This window comes from Ostrea edulis, chromosome 7 (assembly GCF_947568905.1).
Source record: "Ostrea edulis chromosome 7, xbOstEdul1.1, whole genome shotgun sequence".
In the NCBI taxonomy this organism is placed as follows: Eukaryota; Metazoa; Mollusca; class Bivalvia; order Ostreida; family Ostreidae; genus Ostrea; species Ostrea edulis.
Window position 1 is genome coordinate 76,049,786 of NC_079170.1, and position 19,924 is coordinate 76,069,709.

General features: G+C 35.4%; 1 protein-coding gene across 1 annotated transcript; it reads right to left on the reverse strand.

Moving 5' to 3' along the window:
- Positions 1 to 1,487: 1,487 nt before the first annotated feature.
- On the reverse strand, positions 1,488 to 15,138 carry LOC130048520 (uncharacterized). Its single transcript, XM_056145374.1, has 4 exons — positions 14,308 to 15,138; positions 11,023 to 11,180; positions 8,934 to 9,182; positions 1,488 to 2,485 (listed from the first exon to the last, which is right to left on the reverse strand). Exons 1-4 carry the CDS (start codon positions 15,090 to 15,092, stop codon positions 2,076 to 2,078), a joined length of 1,602 nt encoding a protein of 533 aa, XP_056001349.1. The 5' UTR covers positions 15,093 to 15,138; the 3' UTR covers positions 1,488 to 2,075.
- Positions 15,139 to 19,924: the final 4,786 nt, after the last annotated feature.

The following is a 19,924-nucleotide window of genomic DNA, read 5'->3' on the forward strand; positions in this document are numbered from 1 at the left end:
CTCAGCTGATTCGATACGCAAGAGCTTGTTCTGCGTATGGTCAGTTTTTAAATCGAGGCAGGCTACTGACAAACAAGTTGATGGTGCAGGGGTTCCAACAGTCTCGTTTAAAGTCAGCATTTCGGAAATTCTATGGTAGTTATAACGATCTAGTTTTCCAATACAACTTATCATTGGGTCAAATGCTGTCTGATGTGTTTCATACCGATAGTTAGGCCGTTCTTGGCACACTGATTTTGAATAGGGACAACTCCTTTTATCTGGTCAGGATATAGGGCTCACGGCGGGTGTGGCTGGTCGACAGGAGATGCTTACTCCTCCTAGGCACCTGATCCCACCTCTGGTGTGTCCAGGGATCCGTGTTTGCCCAACTATTTATTTTTCATTGCTTTTAGGAGTTATGATATTGATCACTGTTCGTCATCTTCACCTTTCATTACCTTACAAAGGAGGTCCCGTCTCGCGACAGGCGTTGGCACGTTAAAACTCTCACTACTACGGCCCTGAGTGATAAGAATAGGTATAAAATTGTGGGCCTTCGCCCACAGCTGGTGACATCTCAATATGAGTGAAAAATTCTCGACAGGACATAAAAAAGCATCCCATCAATCAATGTAGAAGTAAATTCATATGATACTTTATAAAGTTTATAAGATATCTTATAAAAATTCATTTTTGATATATCTTATAAAACAACAAGGTATTTTATGTTCAACTCAGATACTTGGACTCAGTAACCGTGGCTAGCAACGATGCCATAAGTGTTGATATAACCGTAAAGTTCAAATGTTTTGGAGGACACAATCTGGTTTAGTTTAATACCTCAGTCAATTATACTCTGTCAACAAATAGTGATGCTCTCTAGCTTGGAATATCATTTTTCATTTCAAAAGCAACGTAAAATGTGATGCATGTAATGACACCAGTGACAACGTGTAATAGTCAATCATTACAAACACAGAATGCAATAACCCAAAATGTAATACATTGTACATATTCTCATTCCATTGAATTAACGGTATTATATCTTAATAAAATATATGTGCGCAATTATCATATTTTGCTGCAATTTCAGCGCAGAATGAAATGACGCAAAATAGACATGATAGAAACCCTCTTGAGCACCAGATAATGGAAGATATCATTAATTACTTGAAATGAATCAAAGATGTGTGTACCATCAACTAATGAAAGCAATATAGAATTATTAATCTCTTTTACTGAAAGAACCATATTGTTTTAATGCAGTTTATCACATTTGGCTTTAACGTGTAAGTACACGAGACATATAATTCACCTTGTTATACAACGTTTATGTAATTTCACAATTTCTCCAATATCTTTCCTTTGAAACGTCCGTTAGCTTTTTTCGTGTCTGGGAAGAAGACGGAAACTCCAATATCATAATACGATCCGTCAGGAAGAAAGACGTATAGAACTATTCGACAGCTGATAGCAAATAGTTTTTGCCATGTGAAAGATTTAGAGAAAAAACGGCAATATTTATTACAATTTCGTTTAAAAAGAAGAAAAAAGAAAAGAAATGCATAATGGTGCAATAATCAGAATTAAGAATGCCTTGTGATAATACATTGTACATTTCAGAACTAATATGTAACTGTCATAGTCACAAAGACAACATAAATACATGTACAGAGGATGTAATTATACCACTGAAAGAACTTTTTGAACTCACTTTAATTGACTGAATGCTTCATACTCAACAGAAAAAAAATCAAATTCATTCTTCTCTTCACTGTGTAGCATTACATTGTAAACAAGTACACCAGCATGGATGTCAATGATCAATCCCTATTTCTCTGAAAATACCATTTCAAAAATCACAGAATATTCTGCAACCATACCAACCATAGAGTATCACTGTAAATCATATTTATGCAAATAATTACATAAATGTACACTGTATTCTCTAGACACCGGAAATGAATTTCTGTAATCATTGATTTTTAACAGTCTCGTCTTTCACATTCTTGACTTCATAATAACTGATTTTTAACAGTCTCGTCTTTCACACTCCTGACTTTATAATAACAGATTTTTAACAGTCTCGTCTATCACACTCCTGACAACTTGTAAGTTTCATAGTCTGGCACTTTAGGTTTTACATGAAATGTCTTTTTGGGTTTTATCTTTCTGCCATGGTATCCCGTTTTCCGGTGCTTCCATCCGGTTCGTGGTCGATATCCGGATCGCATCTTCTCCCCTACCCCTTTCCATGGAACGTCATCGTGTCCAGAATTGGACACCTGTCCAACCGTGGCCATACAGGTGGGATCCAGCACTACCTCGTGTTTAGAGGGCAGTCTTATTGCCACTTGATCACCCACTTTTCTCATTAGCTGTGCACTTGCTCCCCCTGCCCGACAAAAGGTCCCACCCTCTCCTGGAATCTTCTCGATGTTGTGAATGATTGTTCCCATAGGTAAAGCACCAAGTGGATGAGAATCACCTTCCATTGCTCGTACTGAAAAAAAAAAAAAGAAACCTTAAGCTAAAATACATTGTACCTACAATACTGTAAAAGTGGGTATTTACGCGCGGGGGGGGGGGGGGGGGGGGGGGGGGGATTACACTGTCATGTAATAAGCACGTAACCCCCCCCCCTCCCCGCGTAGTTATAAATATTTAATACATATCATATTCAGTTACCGTGTGTTTTTCCCAGAAACATAATGTTTGACATGGAAAAATGCTTACTTAACCCCCAGCGTACTAAATAACAACTTTTACAGTTTTTTTTTTTTTTACAATATACATCCTAACTACAATATACATATATCCATGATATACATTCTGTATACGTGGGCAGTCCAACAAGTCCATGAAGAGTAGTGTTATGGTCATTCTGAAAGTTTTTAGATCTACCAACTGTTTATCAAAATATCTGTTATGAAATTGAAAGTCAAAATACATGCAAGTTGTTTTTCTTTTTTTAAGCGCTAAGCGTAGCTTAAGCGCTTATTGCCGTCAGTTGGATTTTGCTTTCGTCATCATGTTTCCGGTTTATCGCCACCTATAGGCGAATTTATGCATCGCTGTAGTCAAGTCGTGTTTAAAGTAGTCGTAATTTTGCAACCGATCTAGCACGGGGATAACATTCATATATGCAGTTGAATTTTCCCCCTGGAAATACAGTTTGTTGAACAGTGAATAAAATATGTATAAAAAGGGTGATATTTTTGTCCTCATTCTTGGGGAAAGTGAGACACAGATGCAGGTCATTCTTCAGCTAAAATTCCCATTTGAATCTGCGTCTGTAATAATTAAAGTGATTCAAAATCTAAAATTGAATAAGAATATGTATATGAAATCGTTTTAGCTAGGGTGCCTTTGCATTGTTACCTTCGCATGGCGCTTAGAGGCCAGGAAAATCAATTTGCATGGTGCAATCTATAATTAGAAGCCACGTCATTAAGCTATACACGAATCAGGAGGGTTTTCCACTAGCTGCAACAATGTAGCCCTATCCAATTTTTTTTATTCTGACGTTTTCGGGATAGGGCTACAATTCCATAGGATCTCCATAATGGTGCAAAATAATTTTATGAATAACCGATAATAAACTCTGTGTATTAGTCCCAAATGTTGTTTACACCAAAAGGAGTACCAACTTTGTGCTCGGGCATGTCTAATAAAGGTGTTTTTCATTAAATATAATGTACAGCATGCAAACTTCTTCGTCTGCTCCGCCATGCTTGTTATCGCGAGATCTCGTAGGTGGATCTAATGAAAAACCTAAACATTGACAATCAGCGCGAAAATGTAGTTACTCGAGTCACTTCGACAAAGAAAGGAAATCATATTGTTGCAGAAAGAATTTACACTCTGCTGTTCGGTTTTTAACTTGATATTAAATTCAAACCTTTTCAATACCGATGAAATAGCTTTCGTCTCCATACTTGTCCATTGATGTAAATACTACCTTATATGGCATATGCAAATGACTTGACAATCGGAAGTTGAAACTTCAGTACATCAAACATGGCGCACAAATATGAATCGAGAAATTGGAATTTATCGAAATTGTTGAAAACGGTAGAATAGAACCTCACAAATCTTAAGTTGCAGGTTGTAAATTTATATATTGACTAAGAAACATAGAATATCATTTTATTTACGTAAAGAAAGTCAGGAAATGTTTAGAATGAGCGCAAATGTTGCGGGAGTGAATCACTCCCGCATTTGCACCATTACGGAGATCCTAAGGAGTTGTAGCCCTCTCCCTAAAAAAAAAAAAAAAAAAATAAAATAAGAGAGGGCTACATTATTGCAGCTAGTTTTCCACGTGTGTTTTTGCTGCTGTTCCGACTCAGCAAAATTTTTGTCCGACGCAGCAAAAATGTGTGCAACACAGTAAAAAATTAACTGATCCGCGTCCATTGTGAACGAGAAAGAATTTGTGCACGATTATGCTTTGACAGCAAAGGACAGAGATCGGTGTCTCAAAAGGATGATATTGCGTAACTGCTTACACCTTCCCCGATCATATAATTATGCAAGTCGGTCATGCAGAAATTTAGAGGATGCAACGGTGTAACTTAAGCTTACTTTATTATTTCTAAACGACCAAGATATTCTTCAGAATCATCGTCAACACAATCAAAGTTGATTTCGTGATTTAGTTTCAAAAATGAGACTAAAAATAATAGTCTTGGGGCAAGGAAAAGATAAAAGGTACAACATTATATTATATTACATTATATTATATTATGGAAGACAATACCCCGGTTTCAAGTATTCTAAACACTGAGTGGAATTTTACGAGGGCTGTATACTGAAATACATATGTGTTAGATAAACATTGCCATTGTGTCAAGCATGAATGTGAAATAGTTTGCGGTCCACATCACACTACATACAACGAAAAGTAATCGTGTTTTCAATTTCTTTGTACTTCAAACAAACAATTGACAATGACAAGCATATGCTACATGTATTTCCGAACGTACAAATGATGAAGAAGGGGGAGGGGCATGGATGTACTGTCGTTGTTCCCTGTCCCCACATTTTGTTTTTGCTGAACGATCTTTTCATATACATGTATAAAAAAGACGCATTTAGTTTTTTGGTGACATGCCTCTTCATTATTTCTAACAGCGGTTTGAACATTACCGTTTGAAAATTACTTTTGTAACTTTTCAGTGCCTAGTTTGGGATTCTCATTTAGCTACATTTACATGTTGTAAATTTTGCATATTTATTGCGAGTCACTTCTGTTACGTTTTTTTTTCTTCATATTAGAACTCCTACACAAGCTTCGAATCTTATGGTTTTTTGATAAGGTTATTAGCATTTTCATATAAAGAACTGTTTTATAAAATTAAAATAACAGCAATGTGTATTATGTCTCATTCAGACAAACGGATGAGTCTCCTTTGCAATATAAATATGAGCTTTTACACAAGAAGTGTAATACACACAAGTTGATGAGTACAGCGTTTAATGTACCTGTGTACAAACTCTTGGAGTTGTTTTTTTTTTTTTTAGATTTACGTATAACAAACAATCACTACAATTGCTAAATGTAAATCCATGCTTATATGTTAGTCTAATTCATCATCATATTTGAATTAGTATATCCTCTTGCACTAACTTTCATGTTAAAAATGAGCTATTTCCACTCTTGTTGATGACGTATTCAGTTTCAAAGTAATATTGCACATGTATGATGAACATCTTTTCCAAATAACTTCCTAAATTTTGTTTTCAGTTATACATGTATTTATCGGACTTATTTGGATTCACATTCTCTCCAACTTGATTTTGAATTGAAAATAACTTCATTATTTTTTTTACAAAAAATAATTCCACTTTCATGGTTTGATTGCTATTTACAGATAATTATGCACTGGATTCTGTAGTACAAGTCATACAGATGCATGTTTATGTGTGTATTTAAATGATTTCTGGTAAGGTAATGAAATGGATGTAAAGCGTTTCATAATCCTGCATTATTGGTGTGTTTTGACATGTGGCATTTGTTAGTGTATGTGGTTATGTGTAATTTTCTTTTTTGTCCAGTTTGTTTGTTCCTTTCTATTATAAGTGACTTACATTGTACATATATGTATCAAACTATTGATTTGTTTCATTTCAGTTGTATTCTAAAAATATTTCATACACTATTTAACTGGAACACAACAGTAAGTTAGTTGCGTAATATAACAATTGAAGACTTTAAATACCGAAAACTACCATTACAACTGTTTCACATTTTCTACTAAAAATGTTCTCTATAACATCACATCTGTAAGAGAAAAAAATGCATAGTCATGTAGAACATTTAATGATCCAGGGACCGGAGCAGAGCGGATCAGAAACCCTTGCCTTGGGAAGATGGGTGGGAGCTAAACAGGGTATAAAGTGTTCATTTGTCAAATATTTGAATAACATAGCCTTAAATGCTATTGATTGATTGTATATTGTTTAACGTTCTTCTCAATAATTTTTAATTCATATGGAGACGTCACCAAGATCGGTGAAGGGCTTCAAATTTAGGCCTATGCTCGGCGCTTACGGCCATTGAGCAATGAGGGTTCTTTAGCGTGCCACACCTACTGTGACACGGGACATCTGCTTGCCATCTCCAAGGACCCGTGACAATCACACTTGATGCCGAGAGTTTGGTGATGGAACTGTCACTACCTGTTTAACGAACTAGGTCTGTCGCGGGCGGGATTCAAACCCCGACCGCCCGCATACAGAGCGAATACTTTACCTCTGGACCACGGCAGTGGTGGTAATGCTATATTGATACTAAATTCTGATTATAGATATTTAATAAGAACAGGTGTCCTTTACCAAAATTGTAAATTTCATGATCCAAGGACAGGGTTTTAGTTTAGTGTGGGATCAAAATTATCATAGTGACCATTGTTTTAACAACATCATATAAAATTTATATTTCAACGTGTTGAAAAGTTTCAGGACATTGCTTCCAATCCATATTTGTTATTTTCTTACAGAAAATGTACTACTTAGTTATGCGAAAATAAAAAATAATGCATAAACCTTTTTTTAATGTTGTTCCTGCTCATTAACATTACATACAGAATTCATGAAGTCAGCTTAGCGCTTTTCAGTACTTTCAGTACTTTGATTTTTTAAGTTTTCTAATACATGTACTTGTTTATATCCATAAAACACATGTATTTGTTTATATTTAAAATATATATGTACATGTTTATTTTTACAATATACATGTATTTGTTTCTATTTACATGTATTTGTTTATATTTACAATACACATGTACTTGTTTATATTTACAATACACAGGTACTTGTTTATATTTACACTATATATGTATTTGTTTATATTTACTTGTATTTGTTTATATTTACAATATACATGTACTTGTTTATATCTAGAGGTATATAAGCCTACCCGAAATCTTAGGTCTATAAAACAATCAGTCACTTTAGTTATTCCAAAAAGTCGAACCGTAACATACAGAGATCGGTGTTTCAGAACAATAGCTCCAAAACTGTGGAATGCCCTTCCAGAACATGTAAGGGACTGTAGAACACTGTGTGCATTCAAGAAGTCACTGAAAACACATTTTTTCCATCAAGTTTTCCAGGACTAGTTTCTATCAAAAAAAAAAAAAAGGGGGGGGGGATTGTATGTTTTAATGTATTATACCTGAGACATTATATTCTGTGTGTGCGTGTGTGTATTTCATTATTATTATTATTTTAATATGCCTAGAAACTGATGTTTATTATTATCTAGCATATTAATGGTATCTTGTGTTTTCATGTTTTATATGTACAATGAGGATAGGTACAGCTTTTAATGTTTTATTTATTTTCTTTGTATTATGTGTATAACATTCTGTTGTAAGGTATATATGCATTGTAAAGCATCTTTGAGCGTACATAGTGTATGAAAAGGGTGCTATATAAATATGGTATTATTTGTATTTGTTTATATTTACAATATACATGTACTTGTTTATTTTTACAATATACATGTATTTGTTTATATTTACATGCATTTCTTTATATCTACCATACACTTGCACTTGTTTATAATATTTGTTTACATTTACATGTATTTGTTTACATTTACAATGCACATGCATTTGTTTATATTTACAATACACATGTATTTGTTTATATTTACAATATACATGTTACTTTGTGTATGGTTGTGACTATGTACATGGAAGTGCTCGATCTCCAGTGCTCTCATCTTCACAAGTCAAGGGTTATTGATTTGTTACCTCGCACTAACCCTTGAAATCTGTCACCATTCAAAACTTGGGCTCGAAAAGGAGGATGATGCAATACGCTAAAATTAAATCAGCCAATGAGACTTCTTGTTTCAGATGAAAGTTTGGTAAGAAAATAAACAGAAAGACTTACTTGAAGTAAAAAATGATGTCTGTTGACGAAAAGATAAATTATGTGAAAAACATCAAATCGATCATTCAGTTAGTGCGAGGTAACGAATCAATAACCCTTGATTCGTGAAGATGCAGTCCTCACATATCCAGGACTGAGGAAATTTTGACACAGACGAAAAAATTATGATTTGAAATAAAAACATTCACTTGATCAAAGACAACAGCTCAGGTAATCTACCCAAATACAAATCATGAGACGTATTTTGTACTGTATTTGATTATCATTTTCTTCTCTATGACTTTGGTTACCTGAGATGAAATGTATTTTGTACTGTATTTGATTAAGATTTTGTTCTCTATGACTTTCGTTACCTGAGATGGTCGGGATTTCCCAGCTGGTTACCTGAGATGGTCGGGATTCATTACCCGAGATGATCCACATTTGTTACCTGAGATGATCAGGAATCATTACCCGAGATGGTCGGGATTTGTTACCTGAGATGGTCGGGATTTGTTACCTTAGATGGTAAGGATTTGTTACCTGACATGGTCAGGATTTGTTACCTGAGATGGTCGGGATTTCCCTGCTGGTTTTCACAACATCCCCTTCCTTCATGTTCTGGGTGGCAATGATGTATCGTTTGTTGTTCCCGGAACCAACCAGTGCCAGGTTCGCCGTCCTGACCGGATCCGGATGAATTCGCAGCACCCTCTCCTCCACAGATTCAGCATCCCTCTTGTTTAAGAAGCTATCGTCCCTCATGTACCAGCTGACCTTGGGACCCCCACCTATTTTGGCGTTTACGACTTTCCCTGCAAAGAAATTGCAATATACCTGCCATTGTACTTAATCCTTCCTGTTTATATCAAGTTAACAGCACTGTAATCCAACACAAAGCAATATAACACTTCAACATGCTAAAACATTCAACAAAAGACAATTATGTCCTGTAGGTTGGTTGGTTGTATATTGTTTAACGTCCCTCTCGAGAAATTTTCACTCATATAAAGACATCAACGTTGCTGGTGAATTACATTTAGTCCTATGTCCGGGGTTTATGGCCTTCGAGCAGGGAGGGATCTTTATCATGCCACACCTACTGTGGCACGGGGCCTTGGTTTTTGTGGTCTCATCCGAAGGACTGCCCCATTTTGTCGCCTCTTGTGACAAGCAAGGGGTACTGAGGACCTACTATAACCTGGATCCCCACAGGACTTCTACAGGTAGGGGATGACAGGACCCTCATCATATATTTAAAAGAGCTTTATAGCAAGAAACCAGCCATCTCAACAGATAAACTGGCCCAAAGGAGTAATTCAAACAACATAATTCTCATTCTGAAATACATCGTAGTACATGTAACACATCTCTCTTGAAAATTGACGATTATACACTTAAAAGAGGTTCAACACATTAAGTAAAATGTTGGTTTTTTGGCAATAAACTCATGTTTCACATGAAACGATACAACCAAACTAAGATAATGTATCCATATTGAGTTTGTCGAAAATTCAGATTTTAATAAGTACAATTGTAAAAGACAAATGATTTCTAAATGTCTTCAATAGGATTCGAACTCACTCTAACAAGCTAAGATTCTCTATCATTACCGGTCTCTGGATTCGACCTCACTCTAACAAGATAAGATTCTCAGTCATTACCAATCTCTGGCTTCAAACTTACTATAACAAGCTAAGATTCGCTGTCAATACCAATCTCTGGATTCGAACTCACTCTAACCAGCTACAATTCTTTGTAAATACATGTACTGATCTCTGGATTCAAACTCACTCAACAAACTAAGATTCTCTGTCACTTCTGATCTCTGGATTCAAACTCACTCTAACAAGATAAGATTCTCAGTCATTATCGATCTCTGGATTCAAACTCACTCTAACAAACTAAGATTCTGTCATTATAAATCTCTGGATTCAAACTCACTCTAACAAGATAAGATTCTCTGTCATTACCGATCTCTGGATTCGACCTCACTATAACAAGATAAGATTCTCTGTCATTACCGATCTCTGGATTCGACCTCACTATAACAAGATAAGATTCTCTGTCATTACCGATCTCTGGATTCGACCTCACTCTAACAAGCTAAGATTCTCTGTCACTTCTGATCTCTGGATTCGACCTCACTATAACAAGATAAGATTCTCAGTCATTACCGATCTCTGGATTCAAACTCACTCTAACAAGATAAGATTCTCGGTCATTACTTGACTTGACTACATGTATACACTCACTAGGCATTCATTATAAAACAAATCAGGGGCAGATCACTACTGCAACATTTAAAGTTTGTATACTACATGCAACTGCATCAACAGTCCATAACAATAACTTTTATTTCCTGTCCTTAAATACTTCAAATTTTGTACAAGAGTGATCTTCTAAATCTCTACCACCGGTACTATTAATGTTTACCATTTAGATCTCTACCACCGGTACTATTAATGTTTACCATTTAGATCTCTAACACCGGTACTATTAATGTTTACCATTTAGATCTCTACCACCGGTACTATTAATGTTTACCATTTAGATCTCTAACACCGGTACTATTAATGTTTACCATTTAGATCTCTAACACCGGTACTATTAATGTTTACCATTTAGATCTCTACCACCAGTACTAATATTTACCGTTAAGGTCTCTACCGCCGGTGCGCAGAAATGGCAGTGGTTCTGTGGTGTACTTCCCATCAGGTGGTAGCGCCGGGCGCCCCATAGGAACATAGTTGTAAGGTCTCCTTATAGTCTTGAACTTCCTCTTAGGTCTGTATGTGTATATCATATACGATCTAAAATTAAAATAAAAATTCTAAATATATGAAACACATTCTTTATATTCTTGGACACATTGAACAATCAAATCAATAGGATTGCAGTTTCCTGTTCCAAACTTTTTTGTAATGGGCATTAGTGTTTTGTTTTTTTTCAATATCCTGTACCTTCCTGATATTGACCCAGGGACACCTAGAATTTAGCATTCAAAAAAAAAAAACCTAGCTCCTATCTAGATTATACGTACAGCTTTAGTCTAAAATCTATGTACAATCTCCTGGATTCCCTATATCCTACGTACAGCTCCAGTCTAAAGTCTATGTACAATCTCCTGGATTCCCTATATTCTACGTACAGCTCCAGTCTAAAGTCTATGTACAATCTCCTGGATTCCCTATATTCTACGTACAGCTCCAGTCTAAAGTCTATGTACAATCTCCTGGATTCCCTATATTCTACGTACAGCTCCAGTCTAAAGTCTATGCACAATCTCCTGGATTCCCTATATTCTACGTACAGCTCCAGTCTAAAGTCTATGTACAATCTCCTGGATTCCCTTACCAAGACTACATTTCTTGTGAAATACAAGTTCTGCATTACATGTATTGACGACAAGATATTAGACAGGCATTGGAGATCAGCTGATCAATGCCTCGTGTCTGTAAAGTACAATTACAGTCAATAATTTTGTTTTGCAATGTTTCTTAAAGAATCAGCTACAGGAAATAGTCAGTAGTATCTTGACTTGGTACTACAAACACAGAGGATGCTACATGTACATTGTGCAACTATATCATAACTAATTTTCAATACCACGATCATTGATGTAATTCCTTTTTTTCAAATCAGTTCATGGCTGGGTGGCATTTAAACAAAATTTTACTATATATAGTCAAACTTGTATTAAAGAGAATGAAAAAAAGGTGACATATGACAGGTGGTCTCTTAATATAGGTTGTTTATTTTCCGCAGTATTAAAGGGGTATTTAGCAAATAATATCAGACCTGTGATTCTTCCGACGGAAGAGAAAATCTCCAGATTTTCAGAGACTCTTCCGTTCCTTCCGTTGTCCTCAAAAATCTTCCGTCATATCAAAATTTCAAAGAAAGATATTTTGAGAGTATAAAATCTTTAGATATGAATTATTCCTTTTGGATGTCTTTTAGGACACTATCATACAAATTAAGACTGATATAATGGGAAAATAACCCACAATTTACCCGGAATTTTCACCAAGCCGCCAATTTTACTATGAATAAGTCACATGATACACAATCATGTTAGAGTTGTTCCCCTTTTCCTGTAAATTTTGAATGGAAAACATCATATGCTCTTTTAAGGTTAACAGATTAAGTGATCCTTTAACAATGCTAATTCTATTAATCTTCAAAAGATTTTTTGTAGTTTTGTTTTTAAAAAGGACAAACAATGTCAATAATGACTATGTTTAAAATTATAACAGAGAGTTGTTAATGTTTCATTTCTTATTTTTGTAATGTTATTGAAGAATAGCCTGATATTTTTTAAATTATTATTATTATTCTGTTGAATAAGAACTTACTTTTTTATTTAGTTCTGAGAAAAATTAAGTTCCTGAATTTAAAAAAAAATCTTAAATTATGATAATACATTTAACTGACAATTAAAATTTTGACAAAAAAAATCATCAAAAGATAATTTTAATTATACATTTTTAATTCTGATGAATTCCATATGGTATTTTAAGGAAGTCAAATGCACAAAACTGTCGACAATTAGGCCAACAAAAAATCTCCAGTTTTGAGAACAAAACTCCAGCTGAAAAATCCAAAATCTCCAGTTGTGGCATAGCTAGTCTGTCACAGGTAAGTAATATACAGAAATAGTTTGTACAATGGAGGAAATAATTGACATGTACGTATTTGGAATTCATTAAGAATATTAAGTATGGTTTTAACAATTGTAAAATAAAATTAATAAAACTAAAAATCCTAAACTGCAATATGTTGTTTTATGATTTTCTTTTCATCAAAAAATTAGATTTAATCGTTTAAGAATGATAAAATTTGCATGCATTTCATATATGAGATTGTAAATTTTCTAAAACTTAAAAACATTTTGTTGTAAAGAGCATTTATGTATACTTGTAATTAAAAAAAACTATAATGCTTCCCTGGCAGTAAAAGAAAGTGTGTGATGAAGTGTTACTTCTCCTTTTGTACAATAATCATGATAATGCTGGAAATTTGAAAAACATATCATAAATCCCAATCCATTGTGCACAGTAAATCTATTTAAGTTTTAAACTAATGCCGGTAATTTTCTTGAATTTGGATGTGTCAAATACTCAGTATATGTCGAAGTGAGCCCTAGTCCCGGTCATGTCTAAAACTTAACCTGAGATGCATTATATCTTGTACAGCCAGGAAATTTGCAAATGCTCCAGTTATCCAAGAATTTTTTTCAGTCCCAAGATTGATATTTATCTTTCAACAAAACATTTCATCCCATTGCTCAGTTTTACAATTAGAAAACATAACCCACAAACAAAAATCATTTGTCAGCTGTTAAACTGTCTACAGAATTGTTCTGAAATGGAGGAAGCTTTGTTATGTAAACATGTTTAATAAGTCAACAAAATATTAATTATAACAGCACACAAATTAAATTTTTCATTTATTTTACAAAAGCCCATTCACAATCTAAGTGTTACATATATTGTGACCTTGACCTTTGTAGTTGTACATAATTATCAAATCAAAAACCTGTCATCTTTGTCAAACTTATCAAGGTACATAAATTTTTAAGTGTATAATTTTGTTTTATTTGTCTAATATACCTGTAAAAACCAGTGATACATTAGACATTAACTTATTTTCACAAATTAATGTTAAAATTTAAGGAAACCTAATGCAGCTTACATCATGTGTACATTCAATGTAGGACATAATAATAAATTGAAAACATCACTGTCAGTATAGGTTCATAATCATTTCTTTTTCTTGGACTTCAGAAAAGGTTCGTTAAACAGATCAAATGTCCTTTTGGCTTTCTGTGGTCCGAACCCCGGGCAGAAGGAGAGATCCTCCTGGTTTGCCTTCAGCACACCCTCCACAGTGTGAAATGTGCTCAACAAAGTCATAGCATCAGTCTTGTTCACCGACTTCACAGAGGTCAGGCACTCCGTGACCTTTGACATGTAGTCCTTCTCGGTTTTCTCCATGATAGCTTCAGGGGGTTTATGTTCGTATACTTTGTACGTCTCCAAGTAGCGCCCGGCTTCCTCAGCGGAGAATGCGAGAATGAGGGTGCAGTCTGCCAGGATGCAAATTTTGGCCAATTCTTTCACCAGATGATGGGGTTCTTTGATGTCAACTTGTACCAGTAGCACCCTGAGATCGTAATATCTGCGAAGCTGTTTCAGACGCTCGTGAATGTAATTTGGATTTAGCTGGTGATAACGAAGACTCAGAAATAGCGCACAAGAAGTCTTTCCCATCTCATAGTCTGGAATTATGTCTCCAAACTCGTAGGGAATGCTACGGATGAATTTCAGAATTGGATTTCCTCTCTGCCTGGAGTTAACAATGATGCTGTTTGTGTTTAACGACTTCACAGCGGTTGGCCCACTTCTCTCAGGAACAGCTGTGGATGTTGGGGGTTTGTTGTTCTGTATTGCTGTGCTCACGGAGCTTGCAGTTGAAGAACTTGATTGGAGCACATTCCTAGGTTGGATTCCTGACATGGAGGATTTTGGTGGACCTGAGCTCAATTCAGCTTTCTTGCCTGTTCTTATCGACTTGTCGAGGTCACAGGCATCTGCCACTTTGCCCTCTTTCTTCAGTTGTTGAAATTTGCTAAATGAACTCAGCGATGAACTTGATGTACTGGCTGATGCGTCTATTTCATCTGCGGTTGGAATTTTAAACTTCTTCCTGTCTGTTGCCATAGTTTTAAATGAATTGAGGTGACTATCGTGCTTTTGGTTACAGACTGGAACTGAAATATAAAAGAATTCCCATCTAAGAGTCATGTGTCGCAGCTCACAGCACTTTGGCTCCACTAGCTTTCTTCAAAATCCCAAAAAATCCGTAACATGTTAGATGCACTGATTTAATATTTTATATGTTATTCAAAACTATCTTTTTTTCTTATTTTACTGTAAACATCAACAAAGTTAAATACTTTATGAACCCCAAATAAACATATTTTGTCAAAGTCAATCTTAAACATACATATGTATTCAAGGCTGCATTGGTCCTTATTCATAAACCAGTTCATTGGTCCCTATCTATAAACCAGTTCATTGGTCCCTATCTATAAACCAGTTCAATGGTCCCTATTTATAAACCAGTTCATTGGTCCCTATTCATAAACCAATTCATTGGTCCCCATCTATAAACCAGTTCAATGGTCCCTATTTATACACCAGTTCATTGGTCCCTATTTATACACCAGTTCATTGGTCCCTATTTATACACCAGTTCATTGGTCCCTATCTATAAACCAGTTCATTGGTCCCTATTTATAAACCAGTTCACCTCAGTTATAAATGTTTTTTGACCACCACCTTGGGGTCAAAAATAATACGTCAGATTCAGTTTTCATCACGAACAATATCATTTCAAAAGATCAAAATTTGTGGCTATACCTTTTGGCTGCATTAGGTTTAATTGATGCATTTCAGAAGAAAAAATCATGGACATTCAACGAGATCAATATAAATAGACATACACTGTATATGTTTGTGTATATGCACATTCATCTGAAGAACTGAAGAGACAATGGAAGCGCTTGATTTTTCTACACTGATCCATAGGCCTAGCTTGGGTTCGAATATTACCGAGGCAGGGGGTCTGGGGGGCTGTGGCCCCAGAAGCTATCAACATTTTAACAACGTAAAAGGTGTTTTTTTTACCGACGCACCTGCCTCGGTTGCCTCAATGGAAGCTACACCACTGTGATCACAAAGTGTACACCTTTCCATAATGAAGTGCAAAGGTGTACGATTAATTTTTGGTGTAGACCTTCTACACACTGTACAGGGCATGTATTGGTAAATACACCGAAAAATTCAATATGGCTGACAAATACTGTTTAATAATACAATATCAGGTCATAAAATGCAGATAAATTTCTGTTAGCTGTAAGTATTTTATAATTCCAGTGTACTGTATGTAGTCATTTGCAAGAGTTTAAAATATATTTTAAAGAATAAATGAAAACGATTGATATTTCATCCAATCATCAAAACACAAGTTTAATGTAAAAAAATCAACAAATATTTTGCAGTATGACCTGATATTGTTTAGATGTATGTCCAATTGGTACTAAAGTAATTTGAGATTCCTCTGATTCTTACACCTGCTTTTATATCGTGACATGTGCAGGGGAGAGTCAGAGCGGACTCCATATTGAAAACTGGGAATTCAGTGACACCAGCTGGTGTCGCTGCTTTACCTACCTCTTACAACTTTATTTCACTGATCTATCTTCCAAGTCATGAGGATTCAGTTATCGGTTGATTATTCTACATCAAATAAATTATGAATAATACGACGCTATCGCCGTTTAAACAGCCCCAACATCGACAAATGAAGCATCACTTGACTTACGTCGCCGCCTCGCCATTCGATTTCTTTGCGCAAGATGTCAGTACATATACACACAAAATTCCATTGTTTAATCGACAATAGCATCGTATTAATCATGACTATTTGTAAAACAATCTTCCAGTAATTGAATCCCCGCGTCTTGGAAGATAGATCCGTGAAATAAAGTTGTAAGAGGTAGGTAAAGCAGCGACACCAGCTGGCGTAACTGAATTCCCACTTTTCATTATGGACTCTGCTCTGACTCTCCCTCGCACATGTCATAATATAAAAGCGGGGGTAAGAGTCAGAGGAATCTTGGATTAGTACTAAAGCATTAAAATTAATATACAGTTGTTAGCCATGTAGTACAAAATACAGGATCTTCTAAGCTGCTGGACGTCCATAATGAATATATTACATTACGCCAAAGAAGTAGGTACAGTTTCTACAGTCATCTGGCCCAAAATATTGATGATTTCACATGGAGCTCAAATTCTGGCATTCAATTAAGGAATAGTTTAGCAAACCCAAAATTCACTCAGTTTGATCAGCAAAATGATTTGTGTCATATGACGAGAGCTTGAAGTTGGCATAAAATTGCAAAAATGCCATTTTCAATGAAAATATCCACAAATTCAGGTGGTTTTCCTTTTAGAAAACACACAGCGCATGCGTCGAGCAAATTCATATTGAAGCATGTTTTTCATCTCAAAATAATACACAATATATATCATTTTCATTTTGCTCGACAAATGCGCACATCTTTTCCTGAGCAATGATTTGTATGACATTTGAAAGTTTTCAGGCTTATTTTGAGAAAAAGGCGGGAAATGTCTTATTCATGATGTCATAATGCTATCCATTTAGGACTATCATTCTGATTTTGTTGACATAGTATACCTGGCATTTATTTTACTTTCTTAAAACGCTGATTAAGGTTAATTCCAGACACATTTTATGGAGAGAAATTTTTTGGGCCTTTTTATATATACAACCGTACCTTGTTCTTACACTTGATTGTAAGTTGTAAACCGACTACACCGCGTGTACAACGGTGTAGACAAATCAAGCGTACCCATAGTCCTATTGCACGCTCCGACGTCATGTCGTGTCAAAGGTCAATCGGGGATAGATTGAACATCCGGGCCCTCGTTCTGCAGTAAACATAGAGTCAAACGAAAAAAACTTGTCTGTAAAAACACGTCAATTTTTAATCAAATTGGGTGCATACAAAGTTTAAACGATCAGTATTGGTAAGGTTTATGTATGCGGATAGCGATCGGAACAGAATTTGATTAAGTTACATTCAATATTATTTTATATCTTTCTTAATTGTGTGCCACCCACACCAACATTGTCGTGACATCTTATAGCTGTGTTTCACCGTGAATTTATATATACATGTATATAATATATCTTTTTTAATCCTGAGAAGAACACTGTGTATCTTTAATTAAATTGGTAACCGTATTTCAGCATTGTTGTTCTCTAGCCTTTTTTTTCTGTGGAGAAGGGGGGGGGGTGTAAACCAACAAGGAGTTCAGCTGCGTGTTATATACTTTGGAGTGGTGACAAAAGTAAGTGTTTGTTTTTATTTTTTCCAATATATATTTAATCGATATCCAACTTTTTTCCAAAATTTAATCTGGTGTCACTTTTGGTTCAATTTTGAGAAAATTTACAAATGGATGCAGAATTTCTTACATTTAATTTTTCACCTATCCATTTCAGAAATGAGTTTATATTGATTTAGCATGAAACATTTCGGCTCTCAGCTTTATACTAAGGATATATAGTAGTGACAAGTTCTGAAATTTTATACTTGTGTTTTAAATGTCATTTCTTAGGATGGATGGTCTGAAAATTATTTCAATATTATGACAAGAAAGTGTAAGGAATTCTGCAAGTCAATAAAAAATTCCTCAATCAATATCAGTCCAGAAATGACATCAAGAAAAGTTTTTGAAAAAAGTTGGATTTCAATAAAATGATGAGTATATAGTGAAAAAATAAAAAAATTACTCATTTTGTCACCACTCTGTACTGTAGGTTACAGTATAGCTCTAAGCTCTCTGATAAAAAAAAAATGGAATGGGGGACCCGTTTATTATCAGTTCTTTACGGTAAGAATTTCAGATAGTCATCACTGATTCTTATCATTTGCTTGCAAAATAAATTGTTAGATCTCATGATAGGAAGAAATGCATACATTTTGACAGTTCTTACCTTTTCCATTCCTTTCATTTTTTATTGTTTGGTTTTGTGTGCAAGTTTGCAATTTTTATCAACACATTTAGAAGTTAATTTATTTCACAAATATGCCCAGGAGACACTGTGTCAGTGGATGTAATAATGGTGACAATAAATTGAAAAAGAATGCTGGGGTGGACAGACCAGTGACAAAAATATACTCTACATTCTGGATTTATGGATCTTTCAGAGCCATTTGACTGCATAATGGCAGACAAAGGTACATTATTCCAAGATTTCACACTTCATGCCACCTTGTTGACCCCTCCTGGCTGGCATAAGTTACATCAGTTATAAAATCTGGTGGTCAAGGAGACATTCCTTGTTTTTCGCCCCCCCCCCCCCCCCCTCCCCCCACTTATCAAAAATTAACAAAGGATCAGGCAATATACAACTTCACCAACTCTTAAGAAAAATTGTAGGAATTTCACTTAGATTTCTCTATTTCTACAGCTGTAGGCATATGCAGTTTACTTGCGGCAAAAGCGAGAGCTAATATGTATACGGTGTGACCGTTGAGACGAGCGAAGATCCATGGCATCTTACAACACGACTTTAGGCATTTCATTTAACGCGGGAAATATAACGCGTTTGATGTAAACAGTGCATTGTGACGTCATCATTAGCTGCGATATTTTTTTTCTTTCCAACCAATCAATTATTCACAACAAAACGTACGAAGGTATGGGAAAGCTTGTTTGGAATTTAAAATCGTTTGTGGTACTTGCCAAACTATTGATTTGTTTTATCTACGGGGTTGTCAATGAAGTATACCGCAGTGACGGCGACATTTTTCCGGAGGCTTTATGGGTAGTGCCCAACATTTTTCAGCTGATGAAGAGCAAACCACGTGACTCAACTACGTAATCATTGGAGCGAGCTAGTCACGTCGCGATCTTCGCTCGCTATAAGTTCTTATCGACAGTCCTCTGCTGCT

Excerpts from the sequence above, each read along its gene's own strand:
- LOC130048520 (XM_056145374.1), bottom strand. The coding sequence starts at position 15,092 with ATGGCAACAGACAGGAAGAAGTTTAAAATTCCAACCGCAGATGAAATA. Across the intron at positions 11,181-14,307 it reads GAGTGCCTGACCTCTGTGAA|ATCGTATATGATATACACAT; the intron begins GTCGGTGAACAA and ends TTTTAATTTTAG. Across the intron at positions 9,183-11,022 it reads CGGCGGTAGAGACCTTAACG|GGAAAGTCGTAAACGCCAAA; the intron begins GTAAATATTAGT and ends ATTTCTTTGCAG.